Source organism: Procambarus clarkii, chromosome 70, assembly GCF_040958095.1.
Source record: "Procambarus clarkii isolate CNS0578487 chromosome 70, FALCON_Pclarkii_2.0, whole genome shotgun sequence".
Classification (NCBI taxonomy): domain Eukaryota; kingdom Metazoa; phylum Arthropoda; class Malacostraca; order Decapoda; family Cambaridae; genus Procambarus; species Procambarus clarkii.
This window is the reverse complement of record NC_091219.1, coordinates 24,187,149-24,212,835: the sequence shown is the minus strand read 5'-3', so window position 1 is coordinate 24,212,835 and position 25,687 is coordinate 24,187,149. Positions and strand designations below refer to the sequence as shown.

The 25,687-nt window shown below is 44.0% G+C and overlaps 2 protein-coding genes across 2 annotated transcripts in view; one reads left to right on the top strand and one right to left on the bottom strand.

Annotated features, from left to right (window-relative positions):
* Positions 1-25,687, bottom strand: part of LOC123775255 (uncharacterized) — a 53,417-nt gene that overhangs the window by 25,236 nt on the left and 2,494 nt on the right. Inside the window, exon 2 of the mRNA XM_069311547.1 lies at positions 6,567-6,681. Within this exon, the coding sequence (XP_069167648.1) occupies positions 6,567-6,681 (115 nt within the window). The remainder of the gene's footprint in view (positions 1-6,566; positions 6,682-25,687) is intronic.
* LOC123744891 (protein mono-ADP-ribosyltransferase PARP12) overlaps positions 4,466-25,687 on the top strand; it is a 167,346-nt gene continuing 146,124 nt past the window's right edge. Inside the window, exon 1 of the mRNA XM_069311686.1 lies at positions 4,466-4,736. The gene's annotated coding sequence lies outside the window, so the exon portion shown is untranslated. The remainder of the gene's footprint in view (positions 4,737-25,687) is intronic.

Genomic DNA, 25,687 nt, shown 5'->3' with positions numbered 1-25,687 from the left:
AAAGTTGATTTTTTTGTTGACGAATATTTTCTTAAAGATGTGGATGGAGGTGGCTTCCTTAAATTTTTTAGGACTTGTTTGCGCTATTTCCTCTCCTATACTCCTTTCCTATACATTATAGCCTATATATTTCCTCTTCCTACTTCTCTCTCTTTAAAGAGGCTTCCCTTGTGGTGAGGGTGAGGACGAGCAGCACTTCACAGTAATTAGACCTAATTGAATTACTCGGATTAGTCAAAATTTTATACAAAAAAATTATCAATAAAAATGGTAAATCGTCATGTGTTTTCTGTCATAAAGAGATGAGAGGTTCCCGTCCCTCTTTCATCGTATTTTTCCCGTCGTTATTTTTGTGGTGTATCTGGGCTATTGTATTTATCTATTGTATTTATTGTATTATTGTATTTATCGGCGCTAACTGGATGTGTCCAGACAATATCCTTCTCTGAATGCATTTATGGAAGTCTATTTATTGCCTCTTGTTATAAAAGCCCAGTAGGTATTGTAAGCTGTATGTAAGCCAGTTGTGACCTAGTTGTTTGTAAACCAGGTGTGTGTAAGCCAGGTGTGTGCAAGCCAGTTGTAAGCTAGTTGTGGGTAAGCCAGTTGTAATCTAGTTGTGGGTAAGCTAGTTGTAATCTAGTTGTGGTAAGCTAGTTGTAATCTAGTTGTGGGTAAGCTAGTTGTAATATAGTTGTGGGTAAGCCAGTTGTAATCTAGTTGTGGGTAAGCCAGTTGTAAGCCAGTTGTGGGTAAGCTAGTTGTAATCTAGTTGTGGTAAGCTAGTTGTAATCTAGTTGTGGGTAAGCTAGTTGTAATATAGTTGTGGGTAAGCCAGTTGTAATCTAGTTGTGGGTAAGCCTGTTGTAATCTAATTGTGGGTAAGCTAGTTGTAATCTAGTTGTGGTAAGCTAGTTGTAATCTAGTTGTGGGTAAGCTAGTTGTAATATAGTTGTGGGTAAGCCAGTTGTAATCTAGTTGTGGGTAAGCCAGTTGTAAGCCAGTTGTGGGCATGCCAGTTGTAAGCTAGTTGTGTACAAGCCAGTTATGTGCAAGCCAGTTGTGGGTAAGCCAGTTCTGGGTAAGCCAGTTGTGTGCAAGCCAGTTGTGTGCAAGCCAGTTGTGGGTAAGCCAGTTGTGGGTAAGCCAATGGAAAGACACATCCGAACATATAGTGGTAAATACTTCTTCAAGAGTTGAAGGTTGCTTATTGTATGATATTAACTTGAGTTAATCAACTCTTAAGACTTGTCATATAGCATCTATATTTGTTCATAATGAATTACAAGTGAACACAATTTGAGTGAATAGAAGGAACTATTTTCGAAGTTGAAGTGAACGTTCTTCACAAAAATTTAACCCGAGAGCATGCAAATAAATTAATTTTTTTATGATAATATGGATTTTGTTAATAAATTCTATATAATTTGAATGCATATTGAAATGGCTCTCTATTTTAAACAACGAATCTGTTCACTAAGTAACAATTTTATATTCTCCAAGAAATATAAGGATTATAATGTAATTGGACGTCTTAAATAAGACGGAATCTTGCTCAAAGATTAGATCCTTCTCACCTTGTGACACAGTTGAGCTAAATACTATTATCTTCCCAGGAAGTTGATGGCTCTGAGAGACGTGTTGAGTCTTGTATTAATGTGTATTTAATACTTCCTGCCTCCACAGTGTGTGTGGAGGCGGAGGTGTGGGATTATGTATTAATATATAAAAAGCCTCGCACAACTTTATAATATGACACATGTGAGGGGTGGGAGTGTCATAGGTCAGTCGGTGACGTCCTACGTGCCACCTTATTTGAAAAGTGGCAGTTTATAACGAGGACGTGTGAGCATTTCATGAAGTCTTGATATGAATTCGCGGATGTTTTCCGTAGTTTTTAAGTGCAGTTATTCAGTACTTCGTAATATTAGATTGAGAGAAAAGATGTTGGGGGGGGGGGGAAGGTGGAGGGAATAGGAGATTAGGAAAGATTAGGGGGGAGGGGGAGAGACCCGGGTGCAGCCGAGTAACCCCATCTAGTGTGTCATCATATATTTACATATATAATAGTATATTTTTTGAAACATACATTAGTTACTGAATATGGGAGAAAGATTAACGATTCTAGCACAAGTCTTCTCTACATTTCTTATGTTCTTCACTTGAGAAGTTGAAAAATGAACTTTCACAAAATTTATTGTACAATTATATATGGCCTCGCGCTAAGAGATACGGTTCGTTGAACTTGTCAACATTATTAAAAGTAGATGTGAAGGATATACAAGTTAGTTTAACTGAATATATATAACCAGGGCGGCTTTCTGCGGTTTCCTTAGTTATGTTGCCTGGGGCAGTGTTGTAAGATATTCTGCCTTGGTAGAATGTTGGGGTGAACTGCTTGTTAATATGGTGGTTGAGAGTGCCTCGTGTGTAGTGCTGCACCTGTGTCTAATCTTCTGTTGGCTGGCAATGCATAAGCAACAAGACTTCATCAGAGATAATACAATTGTGATTGTATGAAGAGTGTAATAGGTGATTGGAGTTGACCCTTCAAACCCCCCCCCCCCCATGCCTCTTCTTAAATAAAATTGACTCCTATTGTGACAAACGGCGACTTTTTTTTCTATTTTTGTAAGCTTGAAATGTGGGTTTGTTTACCCATAGTGTGTTAACAATAGACTTTCCAGCTGTTATCGATGTTGAATCACCATGGAATGAAGGGGGGAATCTTGGGGGAGTAAGTTGGAGATTTGGGACAGGGAAAGAGATGAGAGAGGGGAAGAGAGGGGGAGAGAGAGAGGCACATCCGGATACCTCTCCCTAGGTTGACCCGGCCACCTCCGGCCGTCCTACCTAAGAGATATATAAATGCATATGCCAAAAATATTGGATATTGCTTAATACAAGAATACCACTCCCACCTAGAAGATATTTGCAACTGTTGAATCTGAGACAATGAATGCCTCGCCACTTGTAATATTGTCATGGAGGGCTCACAAGTGCTCCGGAGCTCACAGGGGATCCACTTCGGTCAGTGGCGCTCAAATTTCCCAGATGGGTCTCTGAGGCTCAATTGTGAAGCCTTTAATAAAGTGACGCTCTTGGTGAAAACCCAGTAATCTAGAATTGGATTCGACAAAGAGAGAAACGTAATTTTCCTGAGAGTGGAGGGTTGCCGGTGATACAATCTGGAGACAGTCTGGGTCAGTGGTGTCCAGCCCCAGGACAACGGGAGATGCTCAAGGGTTCCATGGGATTAATACTGTGTGTGGCATTGTTCCAAATTAAGAACATCTTATGAGTGGGTTGAACTGAATGTCACTTTATCTCTTGGGACATTTATATACGTTTGTATATATCAATTTTGCTAGTTCCATTTATTATTGGAAGGGCTCATAGGTGAGAACGTGGGTGTAGGGGTTGGAAAGGTGGGAATAAGATAAAAGGTTTTGGGCAAGAGGAGGCCTGGTCGACGACCGGACCGCGGGGACGTTGAGCCCCGGAAACACTTCAAGGTAACTTGGGAACTATTAAGTGAACACAAGTCATTTGGTGTATGGTGAAAATTGTTAGGCTGATTGGGCGGTGATTCCAAGCAGTGTGTGTGTGTGTGTGTGTGTGTGTGTGTGTGTGTGTGTGTGTGTATACGTGTGGGCACGCATTCGCCTCCACTGTAAAAGCTTGTAGCTGGAACATGAGGTATTGTGTTGGTGTCAGCAGAAGGGAGGTGCCCTGGTCCATGATTTACGCCAAACACAGCCAGTCGCAGGTGCCGGCGCCAGCCTGGCAACCCACCTACGGTGGACGGAAATTAATCAGTGTGAGTGATCAAGTCTTGTACCCATGAGACTTAATCACCCGATGAGCGTGTAGCTGAATGTGCAGCAAAGCGGCCGCCGTGGGAGACGCCACCACTTCATGCACTAATTGACCTAATTTAGACGAAAGATGCTCGGTATATATATATATATATATATATATACATATATATATATATATATATATATATATATATATATATATATATATATATATATATACATATATATATATATATATATATATATATATATATATATATATATATATATATATATATATATATATATATATATATATATATATATTTCGTACCTAGTAGCCAGAACGCACTTCTCAGCCTACTATGCAAGGCCCAATTTGCCTAATAAGCCAAGTTTTCATGAATTAATTGTTTTTCGACTACCTAACCTACCTAACCTGTGTCCGTATCATGTTTGAATCACTATGTCCCTATCATGTGTGGGTCACTCTGTCGAGGGGCGTGGTTTCAGGTGTGTATTACTGATAAAGTGAAATATTTTGGATTTATTTACTGATTTAGTAAGTAATAATTCAATTGTGGTTTAAAATATTTGTAAAAGTATGAAAAAGTGTGAAAATATGGATTGCGTTCAATTAAGTTTTGCTTCTCTCTCTCTTACAGTTTATGTCAGCGGCGTGACACTGGTGTCAGCGGCGTGACACTGGTGTCAGCGGCGTGACACTGGTGTCAGCGGCGTGACACTGGTGTCAGCGGCGTGACACTGGTGTCAGCGGCGTGACACTGGTGTCAGCGGCGTGACACTGGTGTCAGTGGCGTGACACTGGTGTCAGCGGCGTGACACTGGTGTCAGCGGCGTGACACTGGTGTCAGCGGCGTGACACTGGTGTCAGCGAGGCTCCAGCTCCTGGGTGACGGCTCTCCCCCCGGACAAGTATGTATGATCTGAAATTTCTGTACTGGCTTGTTCGTAATTAACTCAACCCATCCTCCATAAGTTATCTTATAACATAGATATAACTTATAACATAGATATAACTTATAACATAGATATAACTTATAACATAGATATAACTTATAACATAGATATAACTTATAACATAGATATAACTTATAACATAGATATAAGTTATATCTATGTGGTCGCGCGTACCAATATGTACTGCTGGAAAGTTCACGTTTTGCTCACTTAATTTGATCAAGTTCGAGAAAAAGCTAAAAGCCAAATTTAAACATTCATACACCTTGTATAGTACATATATTTACTTTATTGCTCGTAAGGTAGCGTGTGTTAGGTCCGAGATTGCTTGGTCAGATTAGGTTAATGCTTTAGTGTCATTTTCGATATAATAGAATGCCATTGTGGGCGAATGGTATCCCAGTTTCCCCATAGCTGATCTCAAGAGCTTCTGCAGGTACAGTAAGCCTGGGATGTAGCTCTTGTGTGCTCACAGTTTACAGAGGTGCACAAGGTCTCTCTCTCTCTCTCTCTCTCTCTCTCTCTCTCTCTCTCTCTCTCTCTCTCTCTCTCTCTCTCTCTCTCTCTCTCTCTCTCTCTCTCTCCCCCTCTGTATTTCAAGGAATCTTAATGCCACAACAATGGTAGTTAGCTCTGCTTGCGTCAACGAGGCATAATTCTCAATACTTTAATTTTCTTAATTTCCGTTTTGAAAGACATTATTCCTAATTATGTTGCTCCAGACCTGCCGTTAGTAGTTGTTGAAACATCTGTGTAGATTTGATCTAATTCATTTCCGGCTTTATACATTTTCTCGAGAAATTTATAAGACAATTACAGGCAAACTACCTGATTTCCTCTGGCATCATATCAGCATAACACCCATACAATGTAAAAACAGATCAATATATACTAATATATGTATATACTGTTATATGTGTACACTATTAAATAGATCAATATATTCTATAGATACAAATAATGCTGAAATGACATCATAATTTTGTTGTAAATCAATGGCTTAATTAGTTAATGATATATGCAGGCGATGAGTCACAATAACGTGGCTGAAGTATGTTGACCAGACCACACACTAGAAGTTGAAGGGACGACGACGTTTCGGTCCGTCCTGGACCATTCTCAAGTCGAAACGTCGTCGTCCCTTTAACTTCTAGTGTGTGGTCTGGTCAACTTAATGAAATATATATTAGAGATAAATAGGGTGGAAGGTTGTGGTGTTGACTAGAGCTTTATCTAGCGGGTGTGGCCTGGGTGGTGTCACACTACACAGCCACTTCACCAATTGGGGCCACCTCGAACCACACCCCAATTAACAAATACATCAATCCACATCCTCTAAAACACGGTGTAGCCTATTTGGTATTCATAAGAGACAGAGATCAATCGTTGTCTGGGGGTATTAGCATATATATGTTCTCCTGTGTTATCCAGAGCAGGTAGAATGGACTGGTTATAAGGATAGATATCAGGGTATCGTCGCTTGGCCTGATGGTATCGTTGTGTGTTGTGTGTGTGGCGTGAGGTTGGGCAGGATATCATCTCCCACAGCTCCTAATGTCGTTTTCAAGAGTTGCTATGTGTGTGTGTGTGTGTGTGTGTGTGTGTGTGTGTGTGTGTGTGTGTGTGTGTGTGTGTGTGTGTGCGACAAATGTATGTGAGCAACTGGGACAGTTGATGCTATGTATATATATATATGTGTGTGTGTCTGTGGTAAATGTATGAGAGGAGCTGGGACACATGTATACTTAGCGGACCAGGAGAGACATATGAGTGGGGGCAGCTTACCCTGCATGTAGGGGATGAGTCTGCACATGACGGCGCCGAAGACGAAGTCCTGAAGAAGGGAGCCGACGAGAGTGAAGGGCATACAGAACACTCCCAGTAGCAAGTCTGACACCGCCTGAGGGGGAGATTGGGGGGAGATAACTGATCAGGTAAGGATAAATCTGTGGGGTAAGATGGATTATATGTCTTACTCAGGATATCTAGATAAACTGTCTCAAGTTAAAGGCAGAAGTGAATTTGGAGACAATTGAAGAGTAAGATCTTAAGGAGGTGAAGAAGAATGACAGAATCTTCTACACCAGAAAAAGAAGACAATCATCAAGTAGTCCGTGGCATCTGCAAGACAAACTTACGAGATTCCAACCAAGAAAAGTAATAAGAATGACGTGAATGAAGAACGAAGAGAAGATGACGAATTATAAGCAAGTTCTAATTGTCGGTGGCCGCCCGCCAAACACACACCCAAACTAACACGTTGGTACAACGTTCGAACAAGTTTTAACACCTAACCAGTTATAACAACCAATATAACAAGTTGTAACAACGTTCTAATACGTCATAAACACGTTAAGCCAAGATGTAACAACTTTATTTCAAGTTGTAACAAGCAGAAAATAGAGACAGTTTCGGTCTGTGTTTCCAGGGCGGGGGCTTCCTTCACTGACCAGACATTGTTACAACATTCAAGAGAGTAATACCATGATGTCCTTCCCCGGGAGTCCGGAACGAGTCCACTTGAGCTTTTCTGAGCTGGAGTGGACCAACTCTAGCGGCTTAAACTCCTGCAGGAGTGTGTATCCTACACCACATTCTCTCACTCTGCTACAACGTTGTAAATTCAACGCCCAAACCTAACCAGAAAAGCAGGAACCCAAGCCACTCACCTCGCCTAATAAATCGAGGCGTAAAAAATTCAGTATTTTTGCGAGCCACTACTTTCCGTAGCACGTTACATTTTGGACGTTTGGAACCATAATGAACCATAACAACATGTCAGTGGAGAGGCCAGTGTAGCCAGGACGAACAGACGTGACTTGGAACTTGCGATCAGCTCTTTAAGAACCACATTTTTATGTGTTTTATCAACAGGATAACAGGTAGTGTCAAAGGTGGGTCAACAGGGGTAACAGGTAGCGTCAAAGGTGGGTCAACAGGGGTAACAGTAGTGTCAAAGGTGGGTCAACAGGGGTAACAGGTAGTGTCAAAGATGGGTCAACAGGGGTAACAGGGAGTGTCAAAGATGGGTCAACAGGGGTAACAGGTAGTGTCAAAGGTGGGTCAACAGGGGTAACAGGTAGTGTCAAAGGTGGGTCAACAGGGGTAACAGTAGTGTCAAAGGTGGTTCAACAGGGGTAACAGGTAGTGTCAAAGGTGGGTCAACAGGGGTAACAGGTAGTGTCAAAGGTGGGTCAACAGGGGTAACAGTAGTGTCAAAGGTGGGTCAACAGGGGTAACAGGTAGTGTCAAAGGTGGGTCAACAGGGGTAACAGGTAGTGTCAAAGGTGGTTCAACAGGGGTAACAGGTAGTGTCAAAGGTGGTTCAACAGGGGTAACAGGTAGTGTCAAAGGTGGTTCAACAGGGGTAACAGGTAGTGTCAAAGGTGGTTCAACAGGGGTAACAGGTAGTGTCAAAGGTGGGTCAACAAAATAGCAGATAGCGTCCAAGATGCGTCGACAAGATAGCAGATAGATCGAAAATTGACTAACAAGAGGAATCGACGAAGTTCAGAGAATCTGTGTTTGGGAGTCACAACTTGACTAAGGCTTCATTTGCTTAGAATTGAACCAAAACAAAAAAGTTAAGATCCTGCTATACCTAAACGGGAAATGGGAACACTGTTTTGAACATATGATAATATTGCAACCAGTAATGCGAACAAACCTGTTAATTAACTTGGATACAGGTAAAGTTAGGAGTGTGTGACATATTTATAAGCACAGTAGAGGAGAACTATTGAATTAGGAGCAAGGAAGGGAACCCAATTTGTGACATTCTACGTAGAAGGGGGACATGGAAATGGATGCTGTCAAGGGCTCCTGTTGTCCATTGGCGAATAGATAAATATGGCTAGAAAAAATTGCGATATAATTTATTGGCCACTGAGGAAAGGTCTGAACACAAATGTATGCAAGGGGGAGGGTGTACACGTAGTTAGAGCAAGGGAGATAAGATAGATATAACCACTGTAATAGATAATAACCTCTCAAGAAGGCTGGTAGCTCGTGCCCTTTCGTCAGACGCTGCTGTTAGTGTAGTCTGTCCGAATTTAAATTAATAGATAAAGATACTGACATTTAGAGATGGATGGTTATGCAAAGTTGCTTTCGGAAACTATTACAAGCAGGAGCTATTGTAAAAATACTATTAAAAAGCTCTTAAATATACACAAATAATGAAAATAGATAAAAAACACATATGCAGCTAAATTCACTCGAGGTATTCTACACTAGAATGGAGAATCTCCGAAACTGTAAGCTGAAAAATAAACATATTCGGGGATATAATCTTATAAACACAGATATAACTATTAGAGGAGAAGTGTTTGCATCTGTCTGTGTAAAAGTGTAAATAGTGTAGCTGCGTGTGTGAGAGCGGAGGTAGTGTAGCTGCGTGTGTGAGAGCGGAGGTAGTGTAGCTGCGTGTGTGAGAGCGGAGGTAGTGTAGCTGCGTGTGTGAGAGCGGAGGTAGTGTAGCTGCGTGTGTGAGAGCGGAGGTAGTGTAGCTGTCTGTGTAAGATTAAAGAGCGAAATGTTGTGTTAAACTGGAAATTTACACACACATGCACATATAGAAACTATTTATTTCGAAGATACCGAGCTGTAACCAGCTATCAACTGTCAACAAACCAGCCATTAACTGTCAACACACCAGCCATCAACTATCAACACACCAGCCATCAACTATCAACACACCAGCCATCAACTGTCAACACACCAGCCATCAACTGTCAACACACCAGCCATCAACTGTCAACACACCAGCCATCAACTGTCAACACACCAGCCATTAACTATCAACACACCAGCCATCAACTGTCAACACACCACACATCAACTGTCAACACACCAGCCATCAACTATCAACACACCAGCCATCAACTATCAACACACCAGCCATCAACTGTCAACACACCAGCCATCAACTGTCAACACACCAGCCATCAACTGTCAACACACCACACATCAACTGTCAACACACCAGCCATCAACTATCAACACACCAGCCATCAACTATCAACACACCAGCCACCAACTATCAACACACCAGCCATCAACTGTCAACACACCAGCCATCAACTGTCAACACACCAGCCATCAACTGTCAACACACCACACATCAACTGTCAACACACCAGCCATCAACTGTCAACACACCACCACCAACTGTCAACACACCAGCCATCAACTATCAACACACCAGCCATCAACTGTCAACACACCAGCCATCAACTGTCAACACACCAGCCATCAACTGTCAACACACCAGCCATCAACTATCAACACACCAGCCATCAACTATCAACACACCACACATCAACTGTCAACACACCAGCCATCAACTATCAACACACCAGCCATCAACTATCAACACACCAGCCATCAGCTGTCAACACACCACACATCAACTGTCAACACACCAGCCATCAACTATCAACACACCACACATCAACTGTCAACACACCAGCCATCAACTGTCAACACACCAGCCATCAACTGTCAACACACCACACATCAACTGTCAACACACCAGCCATCAACTGTCAACACACCACCACCAACTGTCAACACACCACACATCAACTGTCAACACACCACCACCAACTATCAACACACCAGCCATCAACTGTCAACACACCAGCCATCAACTGTCAACACACCAGCCATCAACTGTCAACACACCAGCCATCAACTGTCAACACACCACACATCAACTGTCAACACACCAGCCATCAACTGTCAACACACCACCACCAACGGTCAACACACCAGCCATCAACTGTCAACACACCAGCCATCAACTGTCAACACACCAGCCATCAACTATCAACACACCAGCCACCAACTGTCAACACACCACCACCAACTGTCAACACACCAGCCACCAACTGTCAACACACCAGCCATCAACTGTCAACACACCAGCCATCAACTGTCAACACACCAGCCATCAACTGTCACCACACCACACAAGTCACTAAGCAGGTATTCTCATTAAAACTGCCACAAATAAGAAAGCGAACACAAACAACGGTGCCTGTAGTTCCAACGGCTGACCAGAGATCAAAGCGTAATATTAACGAGGAATGCATCACCGCTGAACTACACCGGCCCACCATTATTGGCCAATATATTAAGGTGATATATGTGCCAATTAATCTGGCATTATAGCCAGATATTAATCAACCATGGTGGTTAGAAATAAATCGAGCGGCGTAGCCAGGGACTTGCCCTGTATTCTAGCCAGTGATTAATCCACCAGCAGCAGTAAAGCAAGGATTAATCCACTCTGGGTCAGTATAACCTTTGCAGAGATGGATATACAGCGATCCGTTATGATTGGAGGGGGAAATAGATGAAGGGGTAACCGTATGAGAAGTGTGGGCAATTTTCCCCCAATCCTAAGCTGAGCCTCGCTGAGGGTTGGCCAATCATCTAGAGTTCGATTAAACAACGGCTAGTTACAACAACACATCCACCACCATATGAGCCCTGGATATGGGACTAAGATGTCTTAATGTCTAAGTGAGGAAACATGCCATGTTTGGCTACTTTCGTCAAAACAACTTGGGTGTAAACACTTACGAGAGACTGAACAAGTGCTACGGTCCAGAAACGAACCATCAAATTCATCAGCTAACCTTGTTAACATTTGTCTTTTCGTTATAGCATTTATTCATTATTCAGCAGGGACAACTTAATTCGTGGCCCAGTAACAAGGCTAGAACAAAACAAATCACGCAAATAGTGTTGGGTGTAATTAGTTCCACAAGGGTGCCTTAATCGACAACTGTGGCTCATTTCATCCTGTGTGGCTTAGTGAGCATGGAGATACTCTGCTTCTATGATTAATTGATCCAGTGACGATTGTTGATGAGGATATCATTACAGACGAGGTGGACGTAGTCGCTCGTTCCTGCCCAGTAGTGACCTCGAGTATGATCTGCCAGCTAAACTCACACTAGCCAAAATGACCCCACAAGAATATATGTTAGTGTTTCGCTATGATGAAGCTCTCCTCCCGTAGCTGAAATAAGCCAGGAATGATGACCAGGTTTCGTACTTCGACAACACGACAATACTTAGTTATTATCAACGAGCGAACTGATGGATGCCCATCAGTCACAACCCCAGCAAGTAGAAGCAGTAGCGAACATTATCAGACAGGTGCCTCGAACCCCCCACCAGACAGGTACAACGAACCCCCCACCAGACAGGTGCAACGAACCCCCCACCAGACAGGTGCAACGAACCCCCCACCAGACAGATGCAACAATACTCCCCTCCCCCCAACATGAGGGATCAGACCAGTACTCCCCCCCCCCAACATGAGGGATCAGACCAGTACTCCCCCGCCACACATAAGGTCAACACCCTGCCACTGTCACAAAAAACTACTTTAGATGTGTCCTCTTTCACAGTAAACCCTCGCCAGTATCACATATAATACAATATTCCACGCCCAGTTTCCATTACTTTTACTAAAGCTGACAAGAGTTGTTTTGGTTCAGTTGGTGAAAATGCGTGTTATATCCCGCTGATAACTTCCATAATCTGGGGATGGGAGCCTTCCGCGCTCCAATGTTTATCTCCGTTAACTTCCATCACTTTGTCCGGTTAGTTTGATTTTTGTGCAGTGTTCCGGATGTATCAGTTCCCCCCCCCCTGCAGTGTAGGCGAGGAGTCACAGTAACGAGGCTAAAGTATGTTGACCAGACCACTCACTAGAAGGTGAAGGGACGACGACGTTTCGGTGCGTCCTGGACCGAAACGTCGTCGTCTCCTTCACCTTCTAGTGTGTGGTCTGGTCCCCCCTGCATCATTTATATTGACCTGAAGCCATGTACATGTGTCTGTGTGATCGTGTAGTGTCAACGGACAGGAACTTTTTAACATTAAATTGGCAAAGTCTCGACAGTGGCGGGGAAAAAATATGTACATTTTCAAATGATAAAAGTTTAGTTATCAGACCAAGACTTGTTGGGGGAAGAACTCACTAATTAACGAGACTTCTTGGGGAGGAACTTACTAATTAACGACACTTCCTGGGGTAGGGGCTTATTAATTATATCCTGGTAGTTCTAGGGATGTGGGGCCATAGTTGTCATATTGTCCCAGAGAGATCACTTGGCAGCGTGGATAATTACTGCATCTCCCACTGGGAAGGTCTGGGATTCAAATCCCCTTTCAAATTATATTCATGATATAAATAATTGGTGCATAACTCTCTGACGCCAATCCTGCACTTTAGCGGGATTGCCCACCAAACAGGTGCATCGAACCCCACCCGATAGGTGCAAAGTGGGAGCCGTTCCTCCCCCCCCCCCTCATCTTTGTAGGGGGCCCTCCGTGTATTTACCCAGGACCTAAGGTGCCGTGAAGATGGCCCTGATGTTAGATGGTACAGCAGTGACCCAAACAACGTAGTTTGTAATATCTGTGTCATGGACGTGTCTGATACAATGGGTGGGGGCCCAAAGTGGACCCTTGCGCTACTCCCCTCAACCTCGTCACTTTTCTCCAGTCAGGATCATTTCCCTTTTAGCACGACCCTTCATGTTCCTTCTCTTGTCCCACTGTTTTATTCCGGATTTTAGCATTTATTCCGTGTGCTTTTGTGAGTTCCTTGGGGAGTCTTTCGTGTGGTTCTTGATCAGAAGTGTTAGTGAAGACGAAGCCCACATCTTCGGGTGTTGGTGATGGTGTTGACAGCAGTGATGGAGATACTGATGGTGATGATGGTGATAATGGTATTGATGGTGATGCTGGTGGCTCTTGAGGGGTGATGATTACAATGATGGTTACCGTGATGGTGAGGGGGGTTATTTTGGACAATGGCAAATACAACACTATCATTATCAACCCTCACTATAGTGAATTTATCGTCCCGGTCACCATCAACATAGTCATTGTAACGATCTCATCCTCACTATTCTCACCATCCTCCTCACTATCACCACCATTATTTACCATCCTCACTATCGTCATCACCGTCCTCACTTATTACCATTCTCACAATCATCACCATCACTCATCATCATCATCAGCGCAAGTATTATAATTAGTTTCTGATCAATTAAGCAGCTTGAGCAACAATTGACTTTATGCTCCTACTCCACAAGGCTGAAATCCGCACGACTTTTAGAGTCGCAAATAAATCCCACGGATTTAAAATCCAATTTTGGTCGGCCGGTCCGGATAATTCCGCGAAGATTAACGCTCATCCGGCCGCCGAAATCTCTCTCTCTCTCATAAGCTACGGTTGGCTGGTAGTACTTGAGATTAATCGGCCGGGTATATCCGGCTATCGTAGAGAATATAGCCACTGAACCGGAGCATCTCTGTTATCCGGCGGGTAATGTGGAGGCGTGTAACATGTGCCTAAACGGACCACTTATATTCTCGGCTATCCGAATTTTTTGACACGCACTTACAGGACGTGATGGGATGTTTATAGTCTCAGTTAACCGGCTATAAGCGTATCCGGCCGGAGACATTTATGCGAGCATGTCTATTATTGTTAGCTGGCAACCTTAGTAAAGGTTGCCAGAGTGTGGATAAGTGCATATTTTACAGCAGCCACACAGTGTGGGTGGTGTGGCTGGGATGGTCAGTGTGTACCACACCTGCAGGTCATAGTGTGGCTGGGATGGTCAGTGTGTACCACACCTGCAGGTCATGGTGTGGCTGGGATGGTCAGTGTGTACCACACCTGCAGGTCATGGTGTGGTTGTGATGGTCAGTGTGTACCACACCTGCAGGTCATGGTGTGGTTGTGATGGTCAGTGTGTACCACACCTGCAGGTCATGGTGTGGCTGGGATGGTCAGTGTGTACCACACCTGCAGGTCATAGTGTGGCTGGGATGGTCAGTGTGTACCACACCTGCAGGTCATGGTGTGGCTGGGATGGTCAGTGTGTACCACACCTGCAGGTCATGGTGTGGTTGTGATGGTCAGTGTGTACCACACCTGCAGGTCATGGTGTGGTTGTGATGGTCAGTGTGTACCACACCTGCAGGTCATGGTGTGGCTGGGATGGTCAGTGTGTACCACACCTGCAGGTCATAGTGTGGCTGGGATGGTCAGTGTGTACCACACCTGCAGGTCATGGTGTGGCTGGGATGGTCAGTGTGTACCACACCTGCAGGTCATGGTGTGGTTGTGATGGTCAGTGTGTACCACACCTGCAGGTCATGGTGTGGTTGTGATGGTCAGTGTGTACCACACCTGCAGGTCATGGTGTGGCTGGGATGGTCAGTGTGTACCACACCTGCAGGCCATGGTGTGGCTGGGATGGTTAGTGTGTACCACACCTGCAGGCCATGGTGTGGTTGTGATGGTCAGTGTGTACCACACCTGCAGGCCATGGTGTGGTTGTGATGGTCAGTGTGTACCACACCTGCAGGCCATGGTGTGGCTGGGATGGTCAGTGTGTACCACACCTGCAGGTCATGGTGTGGTTGTGATGGTCAGAGTGTATCAGGGGGAAAGCGCCAAGCCATTACGACTAAATAGCACTGGGAAGGGGTCAGGATAAGGCTTTGGGGTGGGACGGGGGAGAGGAATGGCGCTGAAAGTTATTTGTGAGGAGAGATTACATCATAAATCACAGTAACTGTTCAGAGGATATAACGGCGCCGCCATCTGTTGTTTCCTGCTCATGTTTCTCTTTTTTTTATTATTATTCACCGGAAATACAAAACTTGCGGATTTTAATTTGATGTTTTATAATTACTGTGCGATGAAATATAGTCGATTGAATTCTGTTGGTACTTGATCAGACAATGGAGATTTGTCATAGGTTTTTGACGCCCGTGAGTATCATATACGTCGAAGCCATGTCTCCTCTGAGTCTCCTGTACTTCGGTATCATATAGACCGTAACCATATCTCCTCTTAAGTCTCTTCTACTCTAATAATATATTAATAGTGTTCATGTTTCCTCAGTCTCCCCTAGTCCAGGATCATAGACGTCGTGGCCATGTCTTCTCTGCTTCTCTTCTCTTGTAACGTGAGGATAAATTGTCTTGCCTCAGACCTCGTGTTTATCAACCTACTGGACCAGTGTGGCCCCTCACACGCGATAACTGATCGCTCTGATGTTATCTAGTGTTGTAAATACTCTGCAGCCTTGCATATTCCGCTGTTGTGATCGTTTATGTGTGACAGTCTCTTAGTGTGACTCCAGGGCTTAACCCTCCCAGATTGTTTCCAATCTTCCAGCTCTCAGCGTCACTGTGCTTGCTAGGAGTGAACCAGGACACCCAATTGTGTTTGATCATGTGTGTGTATTTTACGATAGACCTTAAGCGTGCCTTAGGAGTTTTGGAGTATCTTAGTCATCCCGTAAGTCTTTGGTGATTGCACAGGGTGCACTAAGGTTGAGATTTGTGGATTATACAGTGGGCACTGGGTGAAGGGGCTCTTATCACCCCGAGTGAAGAATTGCTCAGGATCTGTCAGGAGAACACGTGGGCCGAGAGGACGCGAGGTGGGTGCCAGGAAAGTCAACTGATTGCCAGTTCATGATTAAACATCACCTGCAGTTTGGAATGCTCACTGTAAGCGTGATGTTGTGAGCGTGTTGTTGTTGTTATTCAATTCGGGTACTCGGAACAAAAGTTCCAAGTAGCACGCAGTAGTTCCAAAAGTTCCATGCGACGTATCGTATGGTGAGCCCGTGGTGGACTTCGCCACACGAGGTAAAATTGTGAGCGAAGATAACTTTGCTTAAACTTACTGAAAAATAATATAAACTCGATTAGCGGTTAGAGAGTTTGATTCAAAGTTTTCAAACCCCCGCCGCGTGTAACCGCCACGGGCGACCAGCCATACTTGTCGGCAACATTTCCCGCGCCCGCTGCGTCCACCAATCATCCACCAGGGTAAAAAAAAACGCAGAACCTTTTTTCAACTGGTGGATAATATGCCTGACTCGGGAGGCGTTTAGCGGCCATAAAGACACCAGAAAACACTCCATGATGCATTCATATTTGTCAAGGAATACACACACACGCATGTATACATGTACATAGTCACGTATATGTACATGTATACACGTATGTGTGCAGTTAGATCGGGCCGTTCATCTGGATTTTACGTTCTCCGTCAAAAAATCAACCGTTGTCCTGTTACCTAGCAATAAATAGGTACCTGGGAGTTGGTCAGGTGTCACGGGCTGCTTCCTGGGGGTGGAGGCCTGGTCGAGGACCGGGCCGCGGGGACACTAAAGCCCCGAAATCATCTCAAGATAACCAGAAACAATCAAAACGCGCCATTCCATCTAAACCTCTCGAAGCCTAGGCAAAGAATACGTCAATATTATAGTGCATTAATTTGTACTATTACGCCGTATTTTTTACGGTTTGGTCGATCCGGTAAATAAATGTGACTTGTTAAGTGAGAGGACAGGTTGAACGACGAATGTAGTCATGTTGTTGTATAATACAGCCAGTAGGCGAGTCTCGCCCGGTGTATTTCATAATACAGCCACTAACTTGGAACCTTGCCTGTTGTATTGGATAATAGTCACTAACTGCATGAGCCTCGATGTCCCAAGTTCCAGCTCCATCATAACACAATAATTGATCTAAATTGCTGTGTCATATTGCTCTTCTCCCCCGGGGCCGGCGTGCGTCCAGCATGCGTCCAGTGTGCGTCCCACCGTGCGTCCCAGCGTGCGTCCAGTGTGCGTCCCACCGTGCGTCCCAGCGTGCGTCCAGCGTGCGTCCCAGCGTGCGTTCCAGCGTGCGTCCAGCGTGCGTCCCAGCGTGCGTCCCAGCGTGTGTCCAGCATGCGTCCCAGCGTAGCCTCGCGGGAGAGCTGATCGATTCAATTATCTTTAATCCATTATTTGTAAAGTTTCCGTTGTAGAGCGCTTTAATGCTCCTCACAGCTGGCTCCTGTGGCAACCCGTATACCTATAATAGGTTAAGTAATAATTGTAATTACGAAGCAATAAGATGCTTATCTTAACATACTAAGAAGGTTAGGTAAGGTCGGTGTATTCTATGAAGCTTTTCAAGGTAAACTAGTATGTTTAGTGTGTCACATATGCACGTATTTAATAAATCAATATTGACTATACGAAAGTGCAAGAACGGGTTGCACCTGTGGGTACACTTGGGTACTGCACCTGTGGGTACACCTGGGTACTGCTCCTGTGTTTATTCCTCACAGTTTTCTTGGCAGAAGGAAGAGGTTTCATTGACAAGTTTCTTGCTACGAGAAACTATAATAATTAATATTGCGATATTAATATCTCTCTCTCTCTCTCTCTCTCTCTCTCTCTCTCTCTCTCTCTCTCTCTCTCTCTCTCTCTCTCTCTCTCTCTCTCTCTCTCTCTCTCTCTCTCTGTTCCTGTGTTTTTTCACCTCGTGTGTCTGTTTTTTTCTGTTTCAAAACATTCAATGTTTATTTTATTTTTAGCACTGATGAATTGTATATAAATATATTTCATTGTGTTCATTTTTTTCTGGAAAATATACATCGTATAATCTATATTTTCGAATTTGGATTTAATAGATTTCCTAACGGCTTTATAGCGACACAAGACAATGGGATTTTTAATTTAGTTTTCCCCCTGTTATAAAGCTTAACTACCTTCCCGATTGTCATGTTGTTACAAGGTATTAAGAGTGGTTATTGTGGTGTTGGAAACTGGGTCGTGTGGAGAGTGTAGGTAGACGAGACAGTCGAGGCTGAACGAACATATAGCACCTACATGGAACCCGCCATGCAGGTGTTTTAAGGTATGAGGGAGTTGTGGAGAGGCTAAGTGTGGGACTTAGATAAATATAACAGGTTTCCTGTAACTAATTAATGGGGAAAGGGGCCGTTGACCAGACCACACACTAGAAGATGAAGGGACGACGACGTTTCGGTCCGTCCTGGACCATTCTCAAGTCGATTGATTGGGGGAAAGTGGCCCCCCTTATTAGGGAAAGGAAACCTGTTATTTATCCATGTCCCGCTGTGTCAATTATTGATTTACCTGAGGATGCAAGCGGTTGCATCCTCAGTGCAACCGGTTGCAACATGCAGTAACAGTTGCCTAAGGCTCCATGTATATGGAGACGGGTCGAGACGTCTATCTTACTGAAGGAATCCCTACTGAATCTTTCGGGTGTTAAGTTGACTGTGCTTCTCAACCCTTGAGAATGTCCACAACTTTCTAACAAAATTAAGCTAAGATAGATCAACTGAACTCTGTTCAACGGTTATAGAATAGAGACACTCCTGAGTAGACATGATCACAACATCATGAGATGTGTAGACGAGAAGCTCAGCTTCCCACCAACCAGCTGCACGCTCTCCCATACGAATCACAATCACAGACTACTTGGTCCAGCTGCTGCTGGCCACGGGGAAGGGCTGCTTCTTCAGCTCATTGTCCCACAGGACTCGTAATTCTGTGGCGCGGGTTCGATTCCCGCACCAGGCAGAAACAAATGGGTAAAGTGTCTTTCACCCTGACTGCCCCTGTTACCTAGCAGTAAATAGGTACCTGGGAGTTAGTCAGCTGTCACGGGCTGCTTCCTGGGGTGTGTGTGTGTGTGTGTGTGTGTGGTGTGAAAAAAAATAGTAGTAGTTAGTAAACAGGGGCCTCGTAGCCTGGTGGATAGCGCGCAGGACTCGTAATTCTGTGGCGTGGGTTCGATTCCCGCACGAGGCAGAAACAAATGGGCAAAAGTTTCTTTCACCCTGAATGCCCCTGTTACCTAGCAGTAAATAGGTACCTGGGTGTTAGTCAGCTGTCAAGGGCTGCTTCCTGGGGGTGGAGGCCTGGTCGAGGACCGGGCCGCGGGGACACTAAAGCCCCCGAAATCATCTCAAGATAACCTCAAGATAACCTCAAGTTGATTGACAGTTGAGAGGCGGGCCGAAAGAGCAAAGCTCAACCCCCGCAAACACAACTAGGTGAATACACACACACTTGAAGTATGACACTTGCCCCAAAACAAATACTAATGTTACACACAGAAATCACAATAGCGTGATGCATCAAATGAATAAATCCACAAGGGCCGTGACGAGGATTCGAACCTGCGTCCGAGATCATCCCAGACGCTGCCTCTATCGACTGAGCTACGACATGGTCAAAAAAGAGTTGAAACTGAAGTTCTACTGAACTTACTGGATCCTGCAGTCTCGGAGAGGCTACTAATGTTGCCTATCTCCAGCTTGCGAGGTCTTTACTCACCAACGAAGGTCTTTATCAGGGTATGATTGCCCAGTGCTGGGGACAGGAAGCCTGGGAGGCATATCAAGGTCGCACTAGGAAACTGGCTGACCATTCCCCTGGATGCAGTTCGCATCAGTTGCCTAACTCCCAGATACTTATTTACTGCTGGCTGAGGATTGATTGAGGAAGATTAAGTTAAGGGGCCTGACAGCTGAGTGGACAGCGCTTCGGATTCGTAGTCCTGAGGTTCCGGGTTCGATCAACGGTGGAGGCGGAAACAAATGGGCAAAGTTTCTTCCACTGATGCGCCTGTTCACCTAGCAGTAAATAGGTACCAGGGAGTTAGACAGCTGCTACGGACTGCTTCCTGGAGGGTATATAACAAAAAAAGGAGACCTGATCGAGGACCGGGCCGCGGGGGACGCTAAGCCCCGAAATCATCTCAAGAAAACCCCAAGCTAACGACCATGAATAACCCGTAACTAGGTGAGGAAGATACTGAGCATTGTTAAAGCACTGTTAACCATATGTAAGTTGTGATGTTTCCAGGATGTTGACGGTGAAGTGAGTCTATGGAGCAAGTTTCCCCAAGTGGAGGTGATAACGAGCTGAGGATTGCTATAATGCTCTTGATAACTGCTCCGGGAAGCTATCCTATCCGCATTATACTAATGTACGGTGATAAACTCCCCCAAATGGCACGAATATAAATTGAGAATTAGGAGGAAAGCCTGTTGGCCTCTATGATTAATGTATCATTAAGCGAACCTAATGGCGCAACGGGAATTATGAATACAACATCAGTAACAAAAATACAATCATATTTAAGTACATTAAATCCAATAACAAAAATATAATTTTTTTTTCTCTCTTGTAAGAATTATTACCTTCAATTAGCTAATTAGAACGAAATGTAAACACATCTCACACGACGGTTCGTAACCATATTGGCACAAACATGTGTACGAAACCTCTCCTAGAGTGATGTCAACATACTACCCCGGTGTGAATGTTGTCATCATACCTGCCCTGGTGTGAATGTCATCATCCTGCCCTGGTGTGAAGGATGTCATCATCCTGCCCTGGTGTGAAGGATGTCATCATCCTGCCCTGGTGTGAAGGATGTCATCATCCTGCCCTGGTGTATGACATCATCCTGCTCTGGTGTGAAGGATGTCATCATCCTGCCCTGGCTACACCAGCTCCAGGTTGCGAAGCTAAATTGAAACATTACAAACTCGAGGGAGAGAGGAGCAATTGGCACTTCCCAGCGGTTTAACGACCCGACCACTCGCGGTCTCTCGGGGTTTAGATCAAACGACTCTATGATATTAACAATGTATTTAGATTTCGGAGATAATTTCGTCGTTTACTGGTTCAAATATTCTCCTGTCAAGCGGTCAACTTTGACCGCGGATTAACATTTCCCTCCGCCATTTCGTTGACCACCATGGGACAACTTTTATTAATTTTGATTTATTTATACAAGAGTTTTTACATTCTTGTGCAGCCATTAGCACGCGTAGCGTTTCGGACAGGTTGTTAATCCTGATTTTCACACACATACATATCCCCAGGAAGCAGCCTGTAGCTGCTGTCTTAACTCCCAGGTACCTATTTACTGCTAGATGAACAGCCGCATCGAGGTGAAAGGAACTCTGCCCATTTCTTGACCAGACCACACACTAGAAGTTGAAGGGACGACGACGTTTCGGTCTGTCCTGGACCATTCTCAAGTCGATCGACTTGAGAATGGTCCAGGACGGACCGAAACGTCGTCGTCCCTTCAACTTCTAGTGTGTGGTCTGGTCAACATACTTCAGCCACGTTATTGTGACTCATCGTCTGCCCATTTGTTTCCGCCTCCGCCGTGAATCGAACCCGATCCCTTAGGACTATATGAACACCGAGCGCTGTCCACTCGGCCGTCAGGCCCCTCACATTGATAACCACGGGATAATATGATCACCAGTAGTTAATATTGATCTTTACCAGCGTCTCAGCAGTTCCCCTCCGTCTCTTTGTATCTAACTTCCGTGTTTTTCTTTTTAATAGTTGTTGTTAAAGATTTAGCTACTCAAGGACGAAGTGTCCATGTAGCACGGGCTATGGTGAGCCCGTATTATTTCTAATAGTTGTCAGTTTCGTCTGCCCCTTTACCCGTTGGTTCCGTGTTCCCGCCCCGGTGCTCCCCCAGCCCGCTAATAGCCTCATAAACTCCTCTCAACGTCACCCAGATAAACAAAATACAGCGTGCTACTTTTCCTGATAATTATTGGGGGGTTCTAAAGCTGTACTTTCAATCTGGTTGGCCACGATCACTTCATGGGACCATTAGCGGTGGTAGTTAGTGTGTCGGCGGGGTGGTTTGTGCCGTGGGGGGGAGGGGGGGATTTCTTTCGGCTGGTCTCCTCTGTCTCTCCTGTGGGAGGCATTGGTCAGAGACACTGATGGAACGGCTTTTTTGTGCTTGGGAACACACAGGAAATTTATATATATATATATATATATATATATATATATATATATATATATATATATATATATATATATATATATATATATATATATCGATCCATTATTTGGGAAGCTGGGAGAGAATAAGACAAATATATGGTCCTGCTGGTGTCTGATTTCTTCACTTCACTTCAACTAATTCAACTCAAATTACTTCTCGTCTCTTCAATGCTCTCAATGTATTTTAGTTTTGCTCGCCTCACATCATGCAATTTGAACTCACTTGAGCTAACAATTAGCAACAGTGAGCGGGAGACATCTGAGAATGGAACAAAGGTTAGCTAGAGAGTGTGTGTGTGTGTGTGTGTGTGTGTGTGTGTGTGTGTGTGTGTGTGTGTGTGTGTGTGTGTGTGTGAGTGTGTGTGTGTGTGTGTGTGTGTGTGTGAGTGTGTGTGTGTGTGTGTGTGTGTGTGTGTGTGTGTGTGTGTGTGAGTGTGTGTGTGTGTGTGTGTATTTGTAATGACCTATGTGTAATTACCTTAGTGTAGTTACAGGATGAGAGCTATGCTCGTGGTATCCCGTCTTCCTACTGCTCTTTCTCGTATAACGCTTTGAAATTATTGACGGTTTGGGCCTCCACCACCACTTCACCTAACGTGTTCCAACCGTCTACAACTCTGTTGTGTGTGTGTGTGTGTGTGTGTGTGTGTGTGTGTGTGTGTGTGTGTGTGTGTGTGTGTGTGTGTGTGTGTGTGATAAATGAGGTCATTGGGAAATGATTGGAATGTGTTGATTAAATACTAAGAGGGAGTGATAGACAAAGGATGAATGTCTGTCGGGAGTATTTTTGTATGTTGAAGCAAGGTGTATGTTGAAGCAAGGTGTATGTTGAAGCAAGGTGTATGTTGAAGCAAGGTGTATGTTGAAGCAAGGTGTATGTTGAAGCAAGGTGTATGTTGAAGCAAGGTGTATGTTGAAGCAAGGTGTATGTTGAAGCAAGGTGTATGTTGAAGCAAGGTGTATGTTGACGCAAGGTGTATGTTGAAGCAAGGTGTATGTTGAAGCAAGGTGTATGTTGACGCAATGTGTATGTTGAAGCAAGGTGTATGTTGACGCAATGTGTATGTTGAAGCAAGCTGTATGTTCCTGTAAAGGAAATAAAAGAGACAAATGAATAAAGAAGATGCCAGAGGGAATTTCGTAAATGTGTCAATAAATTAAATACGTTAATCAGACGAACTCGAAGAAGTGGATCATTAGACGAAGAAATAATAGACGTAACCTCAGTGTCCACCTTAAATGTAAATATCTACATAACGTGGGAACTGAGTGCAGTAAACTGAGACTGTTCGGAAGGCGGAGTTGGGAGCTGACGCTCGACCCTTCCAGCACACCAAGGTCAGGACACACACAACATGACGCAAAAGACAAAACAGAGCAGAATTTGGATAGTAAACTACCAATTATGACAACAACTGGACCACCAAAGGGTCATTACCTAAACTGTCATTATGATTGTTAGTAAAAACATTTCAATAAAGGACTCTGTAAAAAGGTTTAGCCGAGCAGTAGGCGGCAGTCGTTGACGAAGCCGCTCAGGTGAACCAAGTTTCAGATTTAAGCCACAAGGCAATTCAATAGAATTTGCTCTCTAGCAAACACACACCGAAACTACGACGTTGGTACAACGTTCAAACAAGTTTTAACGCCTCCTAACCAGTTATAACAACCAATATAGCAAGTTGTAACAACGTTCTAATCCGTCATAATCACGTTAAGCCAAGATGTAACAACTTTATTACAAGTTGTAACAAGCGGAAAATAGAGACAGTTTCGGTTTGTGTTTCCAGGGATTCAGTGTCGGGAGCAAAAGGTACTAAAGTACTGCTGTACGTGGCGGGTCCAACAAGAGTCCTTACAACACCCAACAATGGTGTGACTGAGCTCAAACGGCTCCGGAATCTGGGCGAGAATTCATAAAGCATTACTGTTACCTAGCAGTAAATAGGTACCTGGGTGTTAGTCAGCTGTCACAGGCTGCTTCCTGGGGGTGGAGGCCTGGTCTAGGACCGGGCCGCGGGGACACTAAAGCCCCGAAATCATCTCTAGATAACCTCTAGATAAGCATTCATGCAATCACCTGGCGAACCTACATCATCCCTCAATCATTTGATGAGCTCAATCAACAGGTTATGAGTTGCTAAGTACTACGGGGGTTATTTATAATCATAATTATCACCTTGGGTTGTGAAGTTATAATATTAATCTGCTCATTAAATAATAACAACGCTGTAGTGATTAAGGAAAGATCTACATGTTTCGTAACCGGTTGCATAAATGATTTATTAATCCATGCCTTGTACACCAGACGACGTAAGCGTACAAACGGCACTAAAAATATTACAAAAAAAAACATTTAATTGAAATTCAACATTTACATTTAAAAAATAATAATTTTACATTTAAAAATAATAAAATCAAGGTAGAAACGCAAACACAGAAAAATACACATTTTTGCTCTACAATTGTTGTTGTTGTTCTTTATATATATTATTTTTTTAGCTTTTCAATTTAATTCATTTATTATGCACCCCATCCCCAGCGCGTAGGCGGAAGGGTTGCAGAGACGCATAATTAACCCTAAAATTCGTTTACCTTGTTAAACTCCGTCGTGATGAGCTGGGTACAAATCGACCTAAGTTCTTGCAAACTAGAACTGCGCTTTTCTTGGTAGAATTATCTATAACTAATCAGGTTATGTTGACCAGACCACACATACTAGAAGGTGAAGGGACGACGACGTTTCGGTCCGTCCTGGACCATTCTCAAGTCGACTCATCGTCTAATTAGGTTAGCTGGCCGTTTTATATCATTTAGTCATTCATTTACAAGACATTTTAATTGTTGATGTGATTGTGATGGTACGGTTGTTAACCTGTTGCCACAACCAGTTCTTAATTAGACGTATTTTGGGAGGAAATGTTCGCCGGAAGTGTTCTGTTTGTATAACAGGAACATCTGTCGGGTTGTGACACGTTGTACTATGTTGTGTGTTATTCTTGAGGGAGTTGTAGAGAGACAAAGTGTGAGTTATGAGGGAGTTGTAGAGACACAAAGTGTAAGTTATGAGGGAGTTGTAGAGAGACACAGTGTGAGTTATGAGGGAGTTGTAGAGAGACAAAGTGTGAGTTATGAGTGAGTTTTGAGGAAGGAAAATGTCAGGTATAACAGTATTACAAGTGGTAAAGACGTTAAATACCG